Here is a 22,400-nt window from a genome sequence, read left to right as displayed (position 1 = left end):
GTCAAATCCAAGGGCCTTTGGGCAAGCCCTCACCCAAAGTGGGCAAAATAAAACACCCTGTCATCAGAGCAAAGATCTCTCCAACCCTCTCCCACCTACCTGTTCTGCTGAATGTTGCTACCCACCGTGATTTTCGCCTCTGCTCTCTTGTCTTATTCCAAGCCAGTGGTTCTCCGCCTTTCCGGCACATTAGAATCACCTGGGAAGCTTTGAAAATTCCCCACGCTCAGCTGGCAACCCAAACTATACCAGCATCTCCTGGGATGAGTCCTGGATCCTCAGGTGATTTCAATGGGCAGCTAAGGCCGAGAACCACGGCCCGGGTTTCTAATAGCACCTGGTGAGACCCAAACCAGTAACCCACCATCTCTTCTCAGAATATCAGACCTGTGCTTCCCACTGCCTTGTAGGTGCCTCTACCTCTATGTTCCATGGGACCAACTTAGTAAGGACAAACCTTACTTAGCCCCATAGCCCCTATCACACACCACAGTTCTAGAATACAGAGTTCAGCCATACCCCCAGGACCTAACATAGAAACTAGAAACACCCGGACTCCTCTGTCCTTGGTCCACTGTTGACAACGTGTTCTCCTCTTCGCCCACACCAGCATGTCTCCTTGGGAAAATGCCATGGAATTTTGCATTATATTAATCAGCTTGTTTGAATATTCAAATAATGATTACACTGAGTGAATCAGATTTTCAGCAAAGTGTTCTCCCTGCCGCTTGCTTTGTATTTTCCCCGGCACAATGCCACCTCCCCTGACACCTGTACCTGGTCTGAGAAGCACGTCCTCACCTCTCCTCCCCTTCCTTCCAGGCACCATGAGCAGATGGTATCCATTTTCTCACACATTTCTGCCTTGGGACAGTGTTAAGCAGAGTAAAGCTCAAATCACTGGTAAAATATGGGAGCATTTTACCAAATGACAAATAATTTTCAATTTAATGATCATGATTTAATAACTATGTGAAGACGTTTTAGAAAAAATATTGCTAACTACATCCAACGTGTCATTTTGGAATGCTATAAAGTTCCCTTTTGAAATGAATGTACTTTTTAATAGACTTTTTCAAAGTAAATAAACAGTGGTAAAGGTGGGGCAAAAAGAACAGAGGTAGTTTTAATTGACTTATCACTAAGAACACTGGCTCCTTGGACTTGATAAGCCTTCACCTGCCTTTTCCAGAGTTCTTCCTCTTACCTCCAGGACTTTTTGAACTAATTGTACTGTGGACTGTCTGTGTTTCCTCGGCCTCCTCTCAAGATGCTGAGCACTTGGATGACAGTGATTGTGCCAGCCCCGTCTCAGAAACCCTGCCACCAAGAACATTCCACCCCAACATGAGCTGTGTCACAGGCACTGAAACAGACACCACCCAGGACAGGTGGCACAATCCTATCCTCCAGAGAGAAAAGGGCTGACCAAGGAAGAGGAAACTGCAAGAGAGAAGTCGGATAAAACACTCTGCTCCCTCACCACTCTCCAGAAATTCCATAGCGCAGAGAAGCCTTGCTGACAGACAAGTGCACATACTGGCCCAAAGTCGTGTTCTCCAGTCAAAGGTAGGAGACTATCCTCCTTTAATACCTGCCAAACTTCCTGAATAATCACACACTGCACAAAAAACTGAATGGCACCCTCACTAGTAATGCAAACGAGTTCTCTGGGGCCCTACATTCAAGTGGTTCCTAGTTACAGCTGTGTCTCATTTTAGGGAAATATTTTGCTGTGGCTTTTAATCCCAGAACCAATGCTACATACAGACTGGGGAGTAAGAAATGGAGAAAACTCTAAGCATTGTTTAATTACAGAGGCTACTTAGTAATAAACTAGTCAGTTTCCTTCCTACTCTAAACTCATAATTTATAAAATTCAGTTCACTCAGAACTTTCCAGAAACACTCCTGTGGAATCTTTATCAAAATGAAAACTGTACATACCCTTTGGCCCAGCAGCTCCATTTGTAGGATGTGTCCTACAGATCTACTCACTCATGTGCCTGTGAACGTACCAAGATGTTCTGGTAATAGTAAAATGTTGGAAATCATCTAAACATCTATCATTAGGGAGCTGGTTAAAGAAACTGTTATCTGTACTCCATTCAATGGAGCACAATGTAATGCTAAAAATGAGTAGCTCTATATGTATCAATGTACAATAAGATCTAAAATATATTAAGACTGTGCAATATGCAAATATATGCAAAACAGTGCATATGGCATGCTCCAGAAAAATATATAAATATGTATTTTCTGGCACATGCATACATTTTATCTGAAAAAATCTCAAGACATGGTAAAATGTTGCCTCCAGGAGAAGCACTTGACATCAGAAGGCAAGAGGAATTGGAGGGACATTGGAATTCTTCTCTGCCCTTTTGAACAATGTACCATTTATAGGTATTACCTAAACTTTTTTTTTAATTTTAGTTTTCATTTTTTTGAATTTACATCCAAATTAGTTAGCATATAGTGCAACAATGATTTCAGGAGTAGATTCCTTAGTGCCCCTTACCCATTTAGCCCATCCCCCCTCCCACAACCCCTCCAGTGACCCTCAGTTTGTTCTCCATATTTATGAGTCTCTTCTGTTTTGTCCCCCTCCCTGTTTTTATATTGTTTTTGTTTCCCTTCCCTTATATTCATGTTATGTCTCTTCAAGTCCTCATATGAGTGAAGTCATATGATTTTTGTTTCTCTAATTTCACTTAGCTTAATACCCTCCAGTTCCATCCACATAGTTGCAAATGGCAAGATTTCATTCTTTTGGATTGCCGAGTTATACTCCATTGTATATATATACCACATCTTCTTTATCCATTCATCCATCGATGGACATGTGGGCTCTTTCCATACTTTGGCTATTGTGGATAGTGCTGCTATAAACATGGGGGGGGGTGCATGTGTCCCTTCAAAACAGCACACCTGTATCCCTTGGATAAATGCCTAGTAGTGCAATTGCTAGGTCATAGGGTAGTTCTATTTTTAGTTTTTTGAGGAACCTCCATACCGTTTTCCAGAGTGGCTGCACCAGCTTGCATTCCCATTAGATAAACTTTTTTAAAAGAAACACAGATATGAATTAAAGTAAAAATGCCCTTTTAATTTTATTTGCTGAACTGATAATCATTTTCTCCTCTTGTCCCACAAATGTAATAATGAGATACTCAGTGAGGGCTCAGTTTAGGTTTTAGCCCTATCTGCTTGACTGTCTCCATGGCACAGAAAATCCCTCAAGCTAACTCAATCTGCCTGGAAATCTATCTAAAGTCTCACAGGAGGAGCCAGTTCAGAGATTCAAAGTGTTCAAATTAGCCTAGAGTAAACATAAAAGCACATCTGACAGCAAGATCAGATGAGCTTTGAAATTTACCTGTGATGTCTTTACAACCATGTAAAATGGAGTTTATTTTGGTGTTTCTTTTGTGGCAGCAGCAGGAGTCAAAGTGCAGCTACTGGCTTGGCCCAGAGAAGCCAGCTGGTTAACAAGGTTTAGTCCAGAATTCCCAAGCTCCTAAAACCTTTGTCCATCTGGTAAAGAAAACACACACACACACACACACACACACACACACACACACACACACACACACCACTCTAACCTCAGGAATCTCCTCTTTCTAAATATAGCAGGCAACTGCCGGGTCTCCAAGCTCACCCGCTGAAGCATTCTGTGCCTTCCAACCAAGGTGAAATGAGCCAGATGTAAACACGCCGTGACAGCTTCTGGCCCACATTGCCAAGCTGTTTTCCCTAATATTTCCTCTATTTCTCCACTCTGGGTTTCTACACAAATGTGTAAATCCCTGTGACTCAAATTTGTAAACATTCCTCTGGCCACTAATGCTGTTTTTCTCACCCTAACAAATGTGATTTCCTTCTTGGTCTCTGAAATTTGAGGTTGGAATAGCCTATTAGATATGGGCAAAGCCCCACCCTGTCTCCCATTTTATTCCTAAGAACCTGGAGCTTAGAAAACACAATGGATGGGTCCAAAGCTAATTAGGACACAGCCAATTAATTGTAATCTCTGTCCCCCCCCTCCCCCCCACCCCCCCCCACCACACACACACAAATACACACACACCAGATTTTTTTTTCACAGGCTGTGGTTCTTTTAGAATTCATATCAGTGCCTAACAGAAAGGCCTGTTTTTTTTAAGGATGCTTCCAATTTAAGCAAAAGGTTAAGCTTCAGAAACATAATCTAACACACTCAAATGAGCAAGAGACAAATACAAACTGACTATACAGATGCAAAGGACCTAAACAATAGATGTCAAAGGGCTTATAAAACTTGCAGGCTGGCAACAATTCCATATTGAGGAACCTTCCAGGAATGTTCAAGGATCCTGGAAATCCTTTATCCCATGGAAATGTTAGAACATACCCACAAAGGTACGTGTGCATATGATCCCTGCAGCACTTTCTCTAATAGTGAAAAACTTAGACAATCCAAATTATCTTTCAAGAGGAGACAAGGTAAATAAGCCATGGTGTATCCACATAGCAGAATTCTCTGCAGATATTAAAAAGAATATACTATGTACAGGTACTGACATGGAAGAGGTCTAAGTCATAGTATTAACCAGAAAAGCAAAACACAGAATAATTTATATAGTAAAATCCCATTTATGGGGGAAAAAATACACATACAAAAAAGAAGAAAAAAAAGCATATCGAACAGTTGACAGTTGGTTGTCAGGAAAGTGGGTTCTTTACATTTCCATATTCTTTGATGCTATTAAGACAATGTATCCGTGAACTATCTGTGTAATTTTTTTCACCTTTGTACTATAAGATTAGGTCATTCGTTCACATGGTTAACTTCCACCCCAAATCTCATCATCCCCAAGTCATCTTTACTTCAGAAAATAGCACCATCATTCACGTAACTGCTAAAGCCAGAACATTTGAATCATTCTTGACTTCACTGTTTAAGTATCAAACAGCAAATCCTGTGGGCTCTACGCGATTCTTGCCCCACTGTATCTATTCTACACGCGGTGGCCCCCAGGATCTCCCAAAAACACAAGTAGGATCACATCACAACCTCCCATGGCTTCCAGTTACACTTAGAACAAAACCCAAAATTCGTTTTGGGACTCAAGACAAGGCCTGACTCCTGGACTCTCTCCCTGTTCATTTGCCATCATTGTTGGCCAACCACACTGGCCTCCCTGCGGGTCCTCAACACACCATGCACTTTCCCACCTTGTGACTTGTGCACCTGTTACTGCCACCCTAAAAGCCATTACTCTAGGTCTTGAAGGACATGTTAAGAGCAGAGCAGGACTCCATATTTGTTGAATAAAAGTCTTCCTTTGACAGCAAAAAATGTATCATTTGATATTCACTGGGTTATAATTTTAAAAATCAAAACTAAGGTCAGTCATAAATTTAAATCTGGGGGCACCTGGGTGGTTCAGTCGGTTAAGTCTCTGACTCTTAATCTCAGCTGAGGTCTTGATCTCAGGGTCATGAGTTTAAGCCCCATATTGGCTCCATACTGGGTGCGAAGACTACTTAAAAAAAGAAAAAAACATGAGGGGCACCTGAGTGGCTCAGTTGAGCATCTGCCTCTTGATTTTCACTCAAGTCATGATCCCAGTGTCACGGGATGAGACTCGCATTGAGCTGAGCCTAGTAGAACCTGGTTGAGATTCTCTCCCTCTGCTCCTCTTCCCCGTTCATGCACGTTCTCTCTTCTCTCTCTCTCTCTCTCTCTCTAAAATAACATTTTAAAAAATTGTGTAAAAAAAAAGAAAAAGAAAAAAGAAATTTAAATCTAGAAAAAGCACGTTGTTGGCTTCATATTGGTATCTCTCCCTTGCGTAGCTTTTTAAAATGCAGCGTCCTTGGGGTGCCTGGGTGCCTCAGTAGGTTAAGTGTCCGACTTCAGCTCAGGTCATGATCTCACGGTTTGTGAGTTCAAGCCCCATGTCGGGCTCTGTGCTGACAGCCTGAAGCCTGCTTCAGATTCAGTGCCTCCCTTTCTCTCTGCCCCTCCCTCCCCTGCTTGCACTCTCTCTCTCTCTCAAAACTAAACATTAAAAAAATCTTTTTAAATGCAATGGCCTTGATGAGATAACAAAGTCACCTTCATGAGTCCCTTTCTCCAACAGCTCAGTGGTGATCCCTGTTCCTCCCTGACCCATTCTCATTTCATCAGTTCATGGGGTTTGTGATCATTAGCTTATATTGACCAGAATTAGGAAGTCCAGCCTGAGGCCTCTGCCCAGAGGGACGCTAACTAGCCTTATAAAAGCAGAAACCAGAAATTCAGCCTCCAAAGAACCACCATCCTAAGCCCTGGGATCCTGAAACTGATCACTCAAATGCATCTGAGGTTAAAGCAAATGGAAGCAAAAAGTCCCCAAATGAGGCTAAATGAAGAAAATATACTGAGCACTGTCCACTTAATCATCAAGTTTTATGGGACAAAATAAAGGGAAAAATCTAAGACATAAGACAGTGCCCAACAAAAAGATCTACATAGACATCTCAGCAAAGAAAATGCACCACTGGTCAATAAGCACATGGAAATACGCTCAACATCATTAGTCATCAGGAAAATGAAAATTAAAACCAGGATTAACCACTTCACACCCACTAGGAAGGCTGCAATCAGAAAAACAGACAATAACAAGTATTGGTGATAATGCAGACAAGCTGAAACCTTTGTACAAAGCCAATGGGAATTTAAAAGGTTGCTTCTGCTGTGGAAAACACTTTGGCAGGTTTTTAAAAATTAAATATAAGTTTACCATACAACTTAGCAGTTCTGCTTTCAGATAAGAAATGAAATAAGAAATGAAAACATATGTCCACACAAAGACATGTACACAAATGTTCACTGCAAGCATTTTTCATAAGAGCCAAAAATGAAAACCCAAATGTCTATCAAATGGTGAATGGATCAAGAAAATACGATTCACACATGGAATACTCTTCAACAATAAAAAGGAACAAACCAACACATGCCACAACACAGATTAATCTAAAAACACTATACTAACTGAAAGAAGCTGGATACAAAAGACCATATAATGTATGATTCAATTTAGCTTTTTCATAGACAACAAATCTATAAGGGGTAGAAAAAAGTAGATTAGCGGTTGTCTGAGGCTTGAGGTGAGACTAAAGAGTGCCAATTGGAGGTGAAAGAAATGTTCTAAAACTGGAATGGGGTGATGGTTGCATAATTCTGCAAACTAACTACAAATGAATTGTACACTTAAAACTGGTGAATTTTATACTTCAATAAAGCTCTTAAAACAACTCCCCAAAACATGCTGCCTTGAAACAAATGGCTACTTTAAAAGGAATAACCATAGGGGCGCCTGGTGGCTCAGTCGGTTAAACGTCCGACATCGGCTCAGGTCATGATCTCGTGGTTTGTGAGTTCGAGCCCCCGCATCGGGCTCTGTGTTGACAGCTCGGAGCCTGGAGCCTGCTTCCGATTCTGTGTCTCCCCTTCTCTCTGCCCCTCCCCTGCTCGTGCTCTGTTTCTCAATAATAAATAAACATAAATATAACATTCATGAGAGGCATTTGTAAACGGATAGGTCAATTCCTAACTTCTAGTGATCAATCCATGGGGGGAAAAAATGGAGAGGAGAAAAAAAGTTTTTTTAAGATTTTAAAGGAGAAAGAATAGTCTTTCTTCATGATAGTTGTGGATAATCATAGCCCAACAAATAAGATATTCAGCCATAAAAACGAATGAAATTCGGACACATGCTACAACATGGATGAACTCTGAAGATATTAAGCTAAGAGAAATAAACCAGGCACAAATGGTCAAGTACAGTATTATTCCACTAATATGAAGTACTCAGAGTAGTCAACCTCATGAAAAAAAAGCAGAACAGACGTTACCAGGTATTGGGGGAAGGGGAGAATGAGCAGTTAGTGTTTAATGGCTACATAGTTTCAGTTTGGGAAAACAAAAAAATTCTGCAAAGTGATAGCACTGATAGTTACACAACATTGAGAACGGCACTTAATACCAATGAACTGTACACCTACAAAAGGTTAAAGTGGTAAATTTTGTGTTATGTTTCTTTTATCACACACACACAAGGAACAATACTCAACAAACTCAACAATAAGGAAACTCAACCGAATTTATTTTAATTTTTTTTAATGTTTTTATTTATTTTTGAGACAGAGAGAGGCAGAGCATGAGCAGGGGAGGGGCAGAGAGAGAGGGAGACACAGAATCGGAAGCAGGCTCCAGGCTCTGCGCTGTCAGCACAGAGCCCGACGCGGGGCTCAAGCTCACAGACTGTGAGATCATATGAGCCGAAGCCGGATGCTTAACCAACTGAGCCACCCAGGCGCCCCAACAACCCAATTTAAAAATGAACAAAAGATCAGAAGAGATACCTCACCAAAGAAGATACACAGCTGGAAAATAAACATATGAAAAGATACACAACATCATGTCATTAAGGAAATATAGATTTAAAAAACAGTGAGACACCACTACAGGCCTGTTATAATGGCTAAATCCAAAGCACAGTCTGCCTTGTCAGTAGGGAGCCTGATGCAGGGCTTGAACCCAGGAACCATGAGATCATGACCTGAGGTGAAGTGGGATGCTAAACCAACTGAGCCCCCCAGGCGCCCCTGACAACGCCAAATTCTGACGAGGATGTAGAGCAACAAGAACACTCATTCTTTACTCACAGGAAGGCAAAATGGCACCACACTTTGGAAAACAGTTGGGCAGTTTCTTACAAAACTGGAATACTTGATCCGCCAGTTGTGTTTCTTGATATTTACTCAAATGAGTTAAAAGCCTATGTCCACACATGAACCTTCAGACAAATGTTTGTATCAGCTTTATTCCTAACAGCCAAAACTGGGAAGCAACGAAGATGCCCTTCAATAAATAAGTGGATACATTCATATGGTACATCCAAAGGAGTATTTGCCAGTGATAAAAAGAAATGAGCTATTAAGCCACAAAAAAAAATGAAGGAATTTTAAATGCATATTGCTAAATGAAAGAAGTCAATCTGAAAGGCTAACCACCCTATGATTCCAGCCGCCAGCATACAACACTCTGGAAAAGGCAAAACTAGGGAAATAGTAAAAGAGAACAGTCACTGCCAATAACAGGGGCACAGGAATGAATAAGTGGAGCACGGGGGTTTTTTAGGGCAGTGAAACTATTCTGCATGATACTGCAATGGGCAATACAAGTTATTTAACATTTGTCAAAACCCAGAGAATGTACAATGCAAAGAATGGACCCTGATGTAAACTTTGGATTTTAGTGAATAACCCTATCACCACACTAATGCAAGGTGTCAATGACAGGGGAAATTGAGAGGAATAGGTATGAAGGGCTGGTATGAGAACTCCCTATACTTTCCACTCAGCTGTTCTGTAAACTTAAAACTGCCCTAAAAATATTGTCTTATTAATCATAAAATGAAGGGAAGAGACGTCAGACCTCTGTCAGTAGGTTGAGGACTACAGTTTAAATGCAATTTATTCAATCCAATAAAGATAATGGATTAAAGTAGAAGAATTTTTTTCTTTTTTTGAGAGAGAGAGAGATAGCACACGTAAGCAGAGGTGGAGGAGATGGAGACAGAGAATTCCAAGCATGTTCCATGCCCAGCGCAAAGTCCAACTCAGTCTCAGGACTATGAGATCATGACCTGAGCCAAAATCAAAAGTCAGGTGCTTAACCAACTGAGCCACCCAGGCGCCCCATAAGGAACTTTTAAGTTAATGTTACATAAAAACTACAAAATCTTGTTTGGACTTAATTTACTGTTGTTTATGTTTGTATGACTAATATTCCAAATGTCAGCATTACAAATTACCACCATTTATAAATAATTTGCAAATGCCTCTTTCTTCCCTTTAATTTGCAAGGTGCTAAAGCAAAGCAAAGGAACTGGGAAAATGTTTTTGCTACTTAACTCCATACCCATTTGTCTTATTAGGATTTTGTAAGTAATATAATTACTCCTGAACACAGGAGACTGGTAATGAACATCCTTTGGGAAGCCATTCAAGAGGGCTCATCTCACTACTACAAAAAGCCTATGACAAATCCTAAAGAACTACAAAAGTGTGACATGATTTAAACCACCAACTCTTTAAAAAAATAATGAATTCAAAAAGAAAAAAATAATAAAGCATGCAACACTTCATGTTGACTTTTTTCACTCTTGTTTAAATAAGCATTGAGAATAAACCATTTTTCTTATCAAATCAGACCCAGGAATAGGTTTCTGGCCTTCCTGTTTGATGTTTTATTATCAGCTAAAAGAGAATCACTTCCAATTATAAAATAAATAAATCATGTGATATACGGCACATTGACTACTGTTCATAGTGGCATAGAGTATGTTTGTAAGTTGCTAAGAAAGTACATCTAAAAGTTCTCATCACACACAAAAAATTCTATAACTGTATGGTGACAGATGTTAACTAGATTTATTGTTGTGATCCTGCACAACATACACAAATACAGAATCCTGTTGTACACCTGAAACTAATACAAAGTTATATATCAATTATAGCACAATTTACATTTTTTTAATTAAAAAATAAATTAATGTGGGGCACCTGGGTGGCTCAGTCAGTTAGGTGTCCGACGTTGGCTCAGGTCATGATCTCGCAGTTCGTGAGTTCGAGCCCCACGTCGGGCTCTGTGCTGACAGCTCAGAGCCTGGAGACTGCTTTGGATTCTATGTCTCCCTCTCTCTCTCTCTGCCCCTCTCCTGCTCACACTGTTTCTCTCTCTCTCAAAAATAAACATTAAAAAAATGTTTTAAATAATAAAATAAATTAATACTATAAAAGTATATTTTTTAAAAAAGTATTTTTAAAAAGAATCACTGATAACCACTCATTGATACCAAAGATAAACGCTAGCACTTTATAAAGGCAAGAGACACCCAGACTCCCATCACTTCCCTTCTAGCCTATAATGGTTCTTTAATCCTATGATGGAAACACAAAACTTCAAAGCACAATACAAAATATTAGCTATTCATTGCTACCCAGGTTTCAGAGTCTGAAAAAACAACAGACACAATACTTTCACTTAATCTAGCATGTGCCACATGCTTCTCCTTTCTAGGGTCTAGATCTATGAAGAATTTGCATCTTCATTACTAATATGGTTACTGAAAACACTCAAGGGTCATGTTCAAGAGAGTCCACTGCCTACAGTCCATTGCTAGGTTCAAAACCTGGTTGTATAACTTACTAGCTATGTAACCTTAGACAAGTTGCCCCAAGTCTAAAATACAGAAAAATAAGAATATTCACTCACAGAATGGTGGTAAGGACTAATGAGACTAATGTGGACACAGCATAGGGCCAGGCACTTGGTAAATGCTCAAGAAACAAAAACACATCATCCCAAAAGTTTTCATAAATACTACAGACTCGAAATATACATTTACTTCATTTTGTTAGAAAGAAAGAAAGAAAGAAAGAAAGAAAGAAAGAAAGAAAGAAAGAAAGAAAAGAAGAAAGAAAGAAAAAAGTGTCACCCAGCAGGTAAGACCCCAGAGTAAGGCTTTATGGAGTATCACACATGCTGCCCCAACTTGACTGAAAGTTCACAGAAGGAACGGGCTAGATTCCTAGTTTTATTTTGGTCTCCTCTGTGTCCATCACAGTACCAGGAACTAGAACTAATCCATTCCCCACTCATGAGTTTGAAACACAAAGGAGCACACGTGGGTTCCTCCCAGCCCTGGGAAACAGTTCCATCTTTGGGATATGACCTCTACTTAAATGCCCCTGAAGAAGAGTAGCATATAGATTCCAAGTTCCCCCACCTGAAAGTCCAATGAAAAACTCTGTTCCTAAAGTTGGTCACTACCACCTAGGACGAAACTATTAAAATTGCACATGTGATGTTCAGAATAGACAAATCTATAAAGACTGAAAATACTTTAGTGGTTGACAGGGGCTGGGGACAGGGGTAGCAGGGAGCTGGGAGAAAATGGGGAACAATGGTTAATGGGAATGAGATTTCTTTGCGGGGATGACTGCACAATTCTGTGAATGTAGTAAAAACCAGTGAACTGGAATCTGTAAGTGGGTGAACTATACAGTAAGGTAAATTATACCTTAAAAAAGTTGATACCTTAACATCTGAATTTTTGCCCCACCCCTCCCATCTTAGATTATCAGAACAAGGGTATTCATTATATCTCATTAAGCAGAAGCCAAATTTATAGCCATAAGTCCACACAACCCAACTCTCAAGATGGAAAGACACAGTTCCTGAAAACCCACATCACTCCTTAAAACCAATAGCCGAATTCACTCTCATTTCTATGAAACCACGTTTGGTTTGCCACTGGGTCCATGACACCCACTATGAAGTCCAATGCATTCTGCAAGCTTTTCCTGCAAGACAAGAGAGAGAGGCAGCCAGCCCAGCCACTGAGGGGAGATGTTAAGCTAGCCGGAAGGTTGAAAATTTAAGTTACCAGAATGTTATTAGGAACAGAAAGAATGTTGGGAGGCTTACTACTATTTTTTTTTTTTTTTACTTGTGGAACTTTTTTGGCATAACCACAACATTATGCAAAGAGGATTGCCAGGACTCTTCCCACTGTAACCAGTGGTTAACACATACACAACTGTGTAAGTTATCACCAAGTGGCATGAAGAAGGCATATTGCTTAACTCCCTGCACCCAAACCAAAAAATGTCCCTCTGCTCTTAGTAACGTTTGCTCTGAGTCTTGACAACCCCGAATGCTGGAAGATGATTACAGCCACCAACAAGTGAGCAGTGCTATACACCGGGCTCTAAGCTAAGTGCTTTCTTTATAAGCACTGAATCATTTGATCCTCACAACACTAGAAGGTCAGGGTGGCTACTGCACAGGAGGAGCTCAGTCAGGCTCAGTGACTTGCCCAAAGTCAACCAGTAAGTGAGTGGGTTAAGATTCGAACCTAGGAAATCCTAAAACTTAAATCTGCCAACTTCGTTTCCAGCTACTATGGTCTCTACAGAAAGAAAGAAAGCCTTGAACATACAAATTCCTCCCAACTGAGACACTGATTCATCAGAGTAAGAAAAGAGTCCTGAACACAACAGGAGCACCCACAGGAAAGACCTAGACAAATAGGTGAGATCTAGGTCCTTTAGGTGAAAATAGGTCCTTTTTCAGGACAGAAAAAGCTGACTGTCACCAAGGTAGGTCCCAAATTATTTTATTGCTTATCTTCTATGTATCCAGATCAGAGGCTTGGACTCCAGGGAAAAACTTCAAGGGGGTTATTTGTTTATCAGATTCTCAAGGGGATTCAAAAGACAACAGACCTAGACAACAGTTCTGCTTGGGGGTTAAGTTAAGCACAGGCAACTCTGGAATCAGACAACTTGGGTTCAAATACCTTCAAATGCTGTGTCACCTTGAGCAGGTGACCGACCTCTCTGACCTTCAGTTTCTTCATAAATAAAATGTTAAGTAGTAACAACAATGATCTAGCTGAACTTTAGCAATCCCAAGAGGCCCGTTTTATTGCCTCAGGTTAACACACAAAAGAAATCTAAACCCAGAGTTCTGTGAATACTAATTATAAAATAAAACCATAAAATTTTATAGTTGGAAGAGGCTATAAATCATCTAAACTAGTGTTATTCATTTAATTGTCTATTTTTTTCTGTGTAATTAGTTTTAAAAATACCGGCTTTACATTTTCAGTAGTAAGAAGGATGAACAGAAGAAAAATAATACACAAACACTATGACAGTAACATACACTGTATAAGCTCCTAATGATAATGGAATGCCTCAAATCTGGGAAACAGTGATCAACTCCACCCTTTCCACTTAAGAGGTCACATGACCTATTCAACTAACAGTAGCAGTTGAAGAGTATAGTTAAGTACAGCTGGATATACAGGGATTAGAACATTTAGTTCCTCGCTAGTCTTTCTCCCAAGTTACAGGTCTGCTCTATTCCATTAGACAACTTAAATAACTCTTAAACCCTATTACTGCATTATTCCCTCCTACCCAAAGAATTCTGACCCCTGCCAAAGAAATAGTAGCAGGCAAATAAACTGCCAGTCACACAAATGCACCCTACTCATACTCAAGGCAGACATACAAATGCAATTCCAAATACTCGCAGGCTTGGTCTAGGAGATCCATTCTGGGTGAGCAGGATGGGGAAGGATTAAGAGCTCTGTATTAGCAGGAACTCCAACTCTGGCTCAGACCATGCAGGGGTTCAAAACTAGGTCCCACTGATAACAGCTGTGTGGCGCTGGACTAAAGATTCACCAAGCTTGTTTTCTCATTTGTAAAATAAGTAACAGACAATTCACTGGCGAGGAATCAGTCTCCGTAGCCACAGGGCAGCAAAATATTCACTGCTACATAGTCAGGGTTCAGGGCAGTAACCAGCACACTGCAGGCACTGTGTATATTTACTGAAATAAGCAGATGCCCAATTAAAGCCATTACTACCTACCTCTACATTTTTAGAAGCATCAGGGTCACAAAATGACATCTCAGGCACTTGACTTCTGTTAAGTCTCCTTTAAAGAGGCCTGGGAACAATTCTCACAGGTGGGACCCCACTCTGCCAACATAACCTTTCTTAGCTGAAAGACCTCACCTATTAAGATACCCATCACACAGACAGGAAAAGAAAAGCCAAAGACAGTTCAGTTCCACTATCTTCCTTCGTGTCATTCCCGGTTCTCAAAACTAAAAGATGAACCCAACTATTTTTAAATGGGTAGAACTGTGAAGGCACCAAAAAGGACCGCCCAATCCAAGAAGCCCATCCCTAGAACGCTCTCATTTGGCCAGGAGAAACTCTGGCTCTGCAAAAGTCAAGGGACAATCACACACAGAATGCAAATTTCAGTCCTCCCCTACCAAAAGGAAATAAGCAAAAATAGTTTTACGAAAGGTTCCAGAATCTTTCAGGACGAGTTTAAACCTCTCCTTTCTGAGTGAGGACGTTGGACATTTCCTCCAAAATCCTGGAGTTTTCAAGGATAATGGGAGAGGTAGAAAGGAGAGCGAGGGAGCGGGAGAGGGAGACAGTCAGGATATGCTCGTTCTATTTTTAAACCCTCGCCCACAGTTTAGAGTAAAGGAACACTCTGATGCTGTACTCCCACCCCTGTCACCTTCTGCTAAACACAAGAATCCGAACCTGCACACGTACACGGCCCTGGATTACTGGCTGCCAACACTCCCCAGAACCGTGAGCTAAGCAGCCCTTCCACCCAGCCCTTCTCTGGCACCGCCGGTGCCTTTCGGAGAAACGGGCGGCCCGGAGACAGCGAAGCAATCACCAGCCGCCTTCTCCTGAGGGGAGGCAGCGCCCCCTTGGCAGGGCACGTTCCAGTTCCCTGGCTCGGTACCCAGGGGTGAGCAAGTGTTCCCCCACGGGAGCCGCAGTGGTGGACGCGATGGGGTTTCCCGACGGGGTGCGGCGCGCCGGGCACTGGCGTCCCAGTCCCGGGACACCTGTGTGCCGCGCACACCCAGCCGCGGTGCCCCGCGAGCACCACTCGCCCTCGGTCACCTCCCGGCCATCCCAGAAAGCCAACGGCTGGGCGGCGGGTCTCCTTCCTCATCGACTCGCCCATCTTACGTCCCCGTCTCGCCCCACTGCAAGCACCTACACCCGTCCCTCAGTGACCCCCGGGGCGGAACGGCAGCCGGCGCGCGGGTGCCCAGGGCCGAGAGCCGCCCGACGGCCCTCCCGCCTCAGGGCCCCGTCCCCGCCGGACTCGGGACACTCACTCTTAAGCGCGCTGATGAGTGACTTCCCGTCCTTGATGAGCTCCTTGATGAATTTGTTGGTCTTGTCCAGCTCCGCTTCGTGCGACTTGAGCGTCTCTCTGAAGTGCGGGCTGTCGAGGCAGCAGTCGCTGAATTCGAGCGCGGGGAGCCCCATAGTGGCCGAGTCGCCCAGCCGGGGGGCGCGCCTCCCCCGGCGCCCCGGAGGCCCGCAGCCCCAAGCACGCGCGCGGCGGTACCCCGGCCGGGACCCCCGACGCCCGCCGGCTCCACAGGTGTGGCGCCGGCTCGCCCTCCGCGCGGTGTCCGCCGGCACGCAAGACTCCTGACCCGCGCGGGGACCCAGCGGAGGGGCGGCTGCTCCCGCGGCGCGCAACGGAGTGGTGGGCGGGCAGGAAGCGCAGCGGCGGACCCGCGGCGGTGCCGGGAAACGAGAAGCAGGCGAGCGAGTGCGGCCGCCGCCTCCCCGCCTCCTTCGCCAGTTCGCTCTCCAGCAGCCTCGAGCGCCCTCTCACAGCAGCCTCGGCCGCCCCACCGGCGTCCGGGCCGCTCGAACCTGCTAGCGATGACCTAATCTCAGCCGGACCAATCAACGTGCCCGTCTCAGCCCGACCCCCCTGCCTCCCGGGGACACCCGGCCATTCCGCGGCCTTGACCCAATCAGCGGGGCCTAGAGGCGGGGCCTCGGGCGGGGGGCGGGGCCTACGCCACCGCCTAGGTCCGCAACACAAGCTCCGCCTTCTCCCGCCGGCGCTGTGTTGCAGACCCGGAGCCCAAGGGGTGATTGCTGCGGTGCACGGGCCCTTGCCACTCCTGATCGTGGCGACTTGCCGCGGCCAGGGTCCGAAGCCGAGGTGGTGCGTCTGCTGGTCTGAGAACCGAGGATCCTAAATGGGCGGGGCATGAAAAAACTGGGAATTGGGGCTGCAGTTCCATTCAGCCCGCCCTGCACGGCTGAGCAATTGAGCTTTCACTCAACGCACCTCCCTACCCCGGGAGAACTTCGAGCACACGGAACCACCACGTCAACCCTAAACACACGCTTCTTATTCCAATCAGAGAATATGTGCATCTTAAAATGACAAGCTCTTCTTGCCTGCAGTCTTCCGCCCCCCACAGTCTGTACCCCTCATGGCCACTCCTGCTTAAAACCCGCCCACGGCTGCACCCAGTCGAAGGATCTAAAGTCCTTGTGAGAATTTCAGCCGCCTGTTGTGTTCCTGCTGGGCAACAAGCAAATTTTACATAATCACGTCCTGCCTGTCGTCCTTTGATACACTGTGAGCTTCACGAGGGCACGGACCACTGCAGTTTTCTTGTGCACTGCTGCATCCCCAACACCTAGAACAGGGGCTAGCATCTAGTAACATACTGACAGCTTACCGTGTGCTACGTGTGCTACGCTCCAATATTTGTGGAATAAATGAATAGATCTTTTCCTGTGTACCTCCCCACCTCCCACCCCCAGTGCGCTGCCCTGTTGTCCCTCTGTCCCACCACAGGAATCAATTCCGGCAACTCACTGCACTTGTCAGGCTGGGTCCCACAGTGCTGAAGTGTGAACTCCGAGAGCATAGGGACTGTCCCTGAATAAATTTTTGTATGTTCCGGAACTAGCAGCCCTCCTTCAGTTGAGGGTTTTTTGTTTGTCTTTTTAAATAGGTCTGCTATGTGCCGGCACTAAATAGATGCTACAGATACTAAGATGAATAACACAGAATCAACTTAATTGCTGCTGGTCGGTGGGAGAGACAGGAGAAAAAGCAGTAGCAGCACTGCATGGTGAGACAGAAGGCTTGGGTGCTTGGGGACATGGGGAAAAGGTTACCAACTCAGGGGCCAGAGAAGGCATCAATGTTGAGAATGCGATTGGTTCATTAAATGCATAAATGAATGAATGAATGTGATCTGTTTGCTGTGGTATCTACAAATTTAGACTTGATAGGAGACCCAAACTACTAATAATTAAAATCCTGAAAATAGATGCTCCTCACTTGCCAAGGATAAGAAAGATCTGTTTAATGCTGTTCCAGTGTTCGGTTCTCTACTGATATGTAACAAATCACACCAAAACTGAATAGTTTAAAACAACAACAATCTTTTTATTTTCTCTCGTGATCTCTGTGGGTCAGGAATCTGGGGGAGAGCTTAACTGGATAGTTCCAGCTTCGAGTCTCTCCCGGGTGGTCAGCTGAGCATCTCCCTCTCCTTGGGTGGGCCCAGGGCTTCTCCGTGTACTCTCTGTGTCCCCTACTTTGGATTCCTCTCTGCACGGCAGCCTCAGTACTCTAGTGTGAATGTCCTAGCTTTACAGGGGGAAAGCTGCATCACCTTTTTCGGCCTAGCCTTGGAAGCCACACACTTCTACCTCCTTCATTATCTACAAGCAAGTCACAAGCCCACACAGATTCAAAGAGAAATGAGGGGTACCTGGGTGGTTCAGTTGGTTAAGTGCCCAATTTCAGCTTAGGTCATGATCTCACAGTGCATGGGTTTGAGCCCCACATTGGGCTCTGTGCTGACCTAGAAATATTTTTCCAGCCATGTCTGAAAAAACAATCTGCTACCTTGGGCCTAGCACCTGATATTCAACAAATGTTAAATGAATGAAACAAAATAGGGGCCATGATGATTTATCTTCTTCTATTGAGGAATACTAGACAATTAAAGTATAAAGCAATATGTATGTGTATTAGTAATGTGTATGAGTAATATATATGTAATAATAATAATGATAATGGCTATCATTTCTCAAGCTCTTAGTTTGTGCCAGACACTGTGCTAAATTATTTACTTACATGCATTTATATTGGTAGTATGATAATCCCCATCTTTCAAATGAGAAATTGAGGCCCAGAATTGTAACTTAAACCAGATTACCTAAGAAGTGTGTGTGACACATACACATACACAAACATATACCTTAATATGCCCATTTACAGGCAAATATGTGTGGATAACATTTGACTTCTTGTTAATTTAATCCAGGATTTCCATAAACACCTCCCATACTTCAGGCAGTATTATCACAAAAAGAGAATCAGAATGCAGTAGTATTGAGTACAGAAAGTGGCACATAGAATTTGCAGTACTCTCTCTCTCCATAGAAAATAAGCTCCGTGAGGTAGAGATTTGTTGTCCACTGCCACAGCCCCAGCTCTGAGAACAGCAATGGGTACTTCAGAGGTGCACACTGCCAACAGGAGGGCCACAAGTTTGATAAGGAAGAAACAGCAACTTGTGTGACAACATAGGTTGTAGCTATGACTGCCAATAAAACAGAAATCACCTTCATAAGAAACACAGAAATAATTTAAGCAAAGGGCTAAGTTGGTTGGGCACGTGAGCCATGATTTCAGCTCAGGTCATGGTCTCATGGTTGGTGGGATAGAGACCCACATTGTGATTTTCTCTCTCCCTCCCTCTTTGCCCCTCCCCTGCTCTTACATGCTGGTGCTCATGCATACTCTCTCTCTCTTTCTCTCTCTCTCCCTCAAAATAAATAAATAAACTTAAAGAAATAATTTAAACAAAATGATTTTGCCTACATTCTTAGGAAGATGTCCGAATTCCTTCAAATTAATCAAACAATAAGTCCAAATAGTTCTATTTTCAGTATCAGTATATTTTAAATCCGTATTATTTCTGACTTCAATTGTCCAATTAATTTTCCATCTACATACAATGATCTTCCATTTGTAGAAAATTGGAAAGCATTCTCATATATGTTATCTCTGAGCCCAGATAAGCAGAGGTGAGCATAGGCCACTCACGGCTCCTGAACACAAACGGGAGAACAGGGCTGGTCCATGATGGAGGTTCATAGGTCCTCCTGTCACTGAGGACCAGAAATAGACACAGGCTCCGGGGGCTTAGGTGATGACATCAGCACAAGATTTCTCTCTCCATCCCACGAACTGACCTTCCTCTAAGGTGTCTTCATTCTCAGTGGCTCTCTCTGCTCTTCCAAAGTTATATCCAGCAATACTAGCAAGAAGAGAGTTTTCTTTCTAAGAATTGTAGCAGAAATTGCAAGACTAAAGCCAGGGGTTAAACAGCCCTGCTGCTAACACATAAAACATTGGGAGGAGTTGTTTCCCCCAAGGACAAGCAAAGTGCTGTTAACAGGAAAAGAGGGAATTAATGCTGAATAGACAGAAACAATAATATGCGGTACAACTGACCAGTCCCCCAACCCCCTAAAAATGAATGCTCCTTCTGCTACATCTACATGGTTTTGTAAATCTATTTAGCACGTATTCCCTTTTTTTATAGTCAATACCATATGTTTCTTTACACAGTGACTTCACCTTTGTATTATTACTGGATAAGACATCAGTTTTCCTGTTTTAAAAAATGATTTTGAGGTGATGTTGTAAATATTCCATGTATCAGTCGTGGCCATGGTTACATAGGTGTTGACATTTGTCAAAATTTATGGGTACATTTTATTGTGTCTAAACTATAACTCAATAAGTTTGCAGTGAAATATTTTAAGAAATGATTGTAAGAAATATTTTAAGAAATAATCATGATGGGAGTGATATTAATGATATTTATTTAGCTTTTTTTGCATAGTAGGATCTGTGCTAAGTACTTAATTGCATTACCCACCTTTACTAAAATCCTAGGAGGTAGGTACTGTTCACTATCCTTATCTTACAGATAAAGCAACTAAGAATGAGAGAAGCAAGGTGTCTAAGGTCACGTAATTAGTGGTGGAACTAGGCTAAGAATTCAAATCTATCTGTCTTAAATAACTATCCAGCTGTAAGATATCTATAAGAGAGACATTTTATATATCTAAAAATTAATAATAATAGCCAAACCAAAAATTGGAGTAAGATCACTCATGAAGAGGAGGTATCTTATTCTGAAATATCTGTGGTTTTCCAGGACCATTTCTGGTATGCCCCCAATATATCAATAATTATACAAGCCTCTAGTTTGGTTTGGCTTTAAATCAAAGGCCCTGCTGTTAGTGTGGAAGCAACTGACTGAAACAGACCTGAAATCCTCATTTTCCCTGAAGGAAGAAAGTAATCTATCCTTACAAGTCCAGTTGCTTTCCAGTTCTTCAGAGAAGGTGGTGGCACTTAGTTAACATTCTTTGGCTCAAGAAATTAATGAAATTCATATTACTTGTGGTATTCAAGTCTGTTTTTTATATGTTGTCAACAGTTTTCATGTCTGCTACTTTTTTACTTAATATGCTTTCCTTATTCATTTTATATATCATTTACTCTGTTCCAGATACTCTCCTAAACACTTTACAAAAATTAATTCAATTAATCTCTTAAAGACCTATTATCATCTTATCTCCATTTTATAGTGTGGAAACTGAAAATAACTAACCTAAAATCAGAGTCACTGAACAGCAGAGCTGAGATTCTAACTTATCGTCTAGCTTCAGACTTAGGCTATGTTACTAGTAGAACCTCAAGGGCCCAGTCAAAGAATTCACTTCCTCAGACTTCTACACAGCTGCTGGTGGCAGGTGCCATTTTTCTGGCCATTGAGATATCATTGGAAATCTGCTGGGAGGAGCTTTGGAAAAGGTTTTGGCTTCTTGATAAGGGGACAGCTGACACACACCTTTTGCCCACCTTCCTTCCCTATTCTTTCTACCTAGAATATAGATGTGATGCATTAATGAGCAGCAGCCATCTTGCAACCGGGAGGTTTGAATGCCATGTGCCAGGTGCCTTGGTGATATCCTGAGCCCAAGAATGCCCACCCACCAATCATTCACCACATAAAGGGTAAAAGAACACAACCTATTTAGGCCCCGTTAATGGAGTTTTCTGCTACTCAAAGCCAGACACAGCCCTATCTGACATAACACAATAATCATAAAACCTATTGTTTCACCTCCTTTTGAATTGTGGTCATCTACATTAATACATGGTCCTTAGGGAGTTCCCAAAATGGAAAATCATTGCTGTTTTTTTTTAATGGTTTTTTATTTATTTTTGAGAGAGAGGGGCGCCTGGGTGGCTCAGTCAGTTGAGTGTCTGACTTCGGCTCAGGTCATGATTTCACAGTTTGTGAGTTCGAGCCCCACGTCAGGCTCTGTGCTTACAGCTCAGAGACTGGAGCCTGCTTCGGATTCTGTGTCTCCCTCTCTCTCTGCCCCTCCCCAACTCATGCCCTGTCTGTCTCTGCCTCTCAAAAATAAAGAAACGTAACAAAAAAAAATTTTTTTTAATATTTATTTTTGAGAGAGACAGAGACAGAGTGGAGTAGGTTCAGAGAGAGAGGGAGACACAGAATCCGAAGCAGGCTCCAGGCTCTCAGCTGTAAGCACAGAGCCCAATGTAGGGCTCGAACTTGTGAACCACAAGATCATGACCTGAGCCGAAGTGGGACGCTCAACCGACTGAGCCACCCAGGCACCCCGAAAATCATTAGTTTTAAGAATGGCATCTTGGGGTGCCTGGGGGGTGCAGTCAGTTAAGTGTCCAACTCTCGTTTTTGCCTGAGGTCATGCATGATCTCATGGTCAGGAGATCAAGCCCTGCATTGGTCTCCATGCTCAGCATGGAGCCTGCTTGAGATTTCTCTGTTTCTCTCCCTTTGCCACTCTCCCCTGCTCACACCCTCAGTCTCCAAAGTTAATTAATT

At 42.9% G+C, this 22,400-nt stretch overlaps 1 protein-coding gene across 5 annotated transcripts in view; it reads right to left on the bottom strand.

Moving 5' to 3' along the window:
- ARHGAP26 (Rho GTPase activating protein 26) overlaps positions 1-16,355 on the bottom strand; it is a 421,808-nt gene extending 405,453 nt beyond the window's left edge. For 2 of the 5 annotated variants that reach the window (XR_008298473.1, XM_015063306.3), the window contains exon 1: positions 15,780-16,347. Coding sequence is in view for 4 of the 5 variants with exons in the window: in XM_015063306.3 (XP_014918792.2) it covers positions 15,780-15,933 (154 nt within the window). In the remaining variant the exon portion in view is untranslated. Of the gene's footprint in view, positions 1-15,779 lie in introns of all 5 variants that reach the window. The other 3 variants (XM_015063297.3, XM_027042557.2, XM_027042573.2) reach the window with 3 other exon arrangements.
- Positions 16,356-22,400: the final 6,045 nt, after the last annotated feature.

The sequence above is a fragment of the Acinonyx jubatus genome, chromosome A1 (genome assembly GCF_027475565.1).
Source record: "Acinonyx jubatus isolate Ajub_Pintada_27869175 chromosome A1, VMU_Ajub_asm_v1.0, whole genome shotgun sequence".
Classification (NCBI taxonomy): Eukaryota; Metazoa; Chordata; class Mammalia; order Carnivora; family Felidae; genus Acinonyx; species Acinonyx jubatus.
This window is presented reverse-complemented; position numbering and strand designations above follow the sequence as displayed.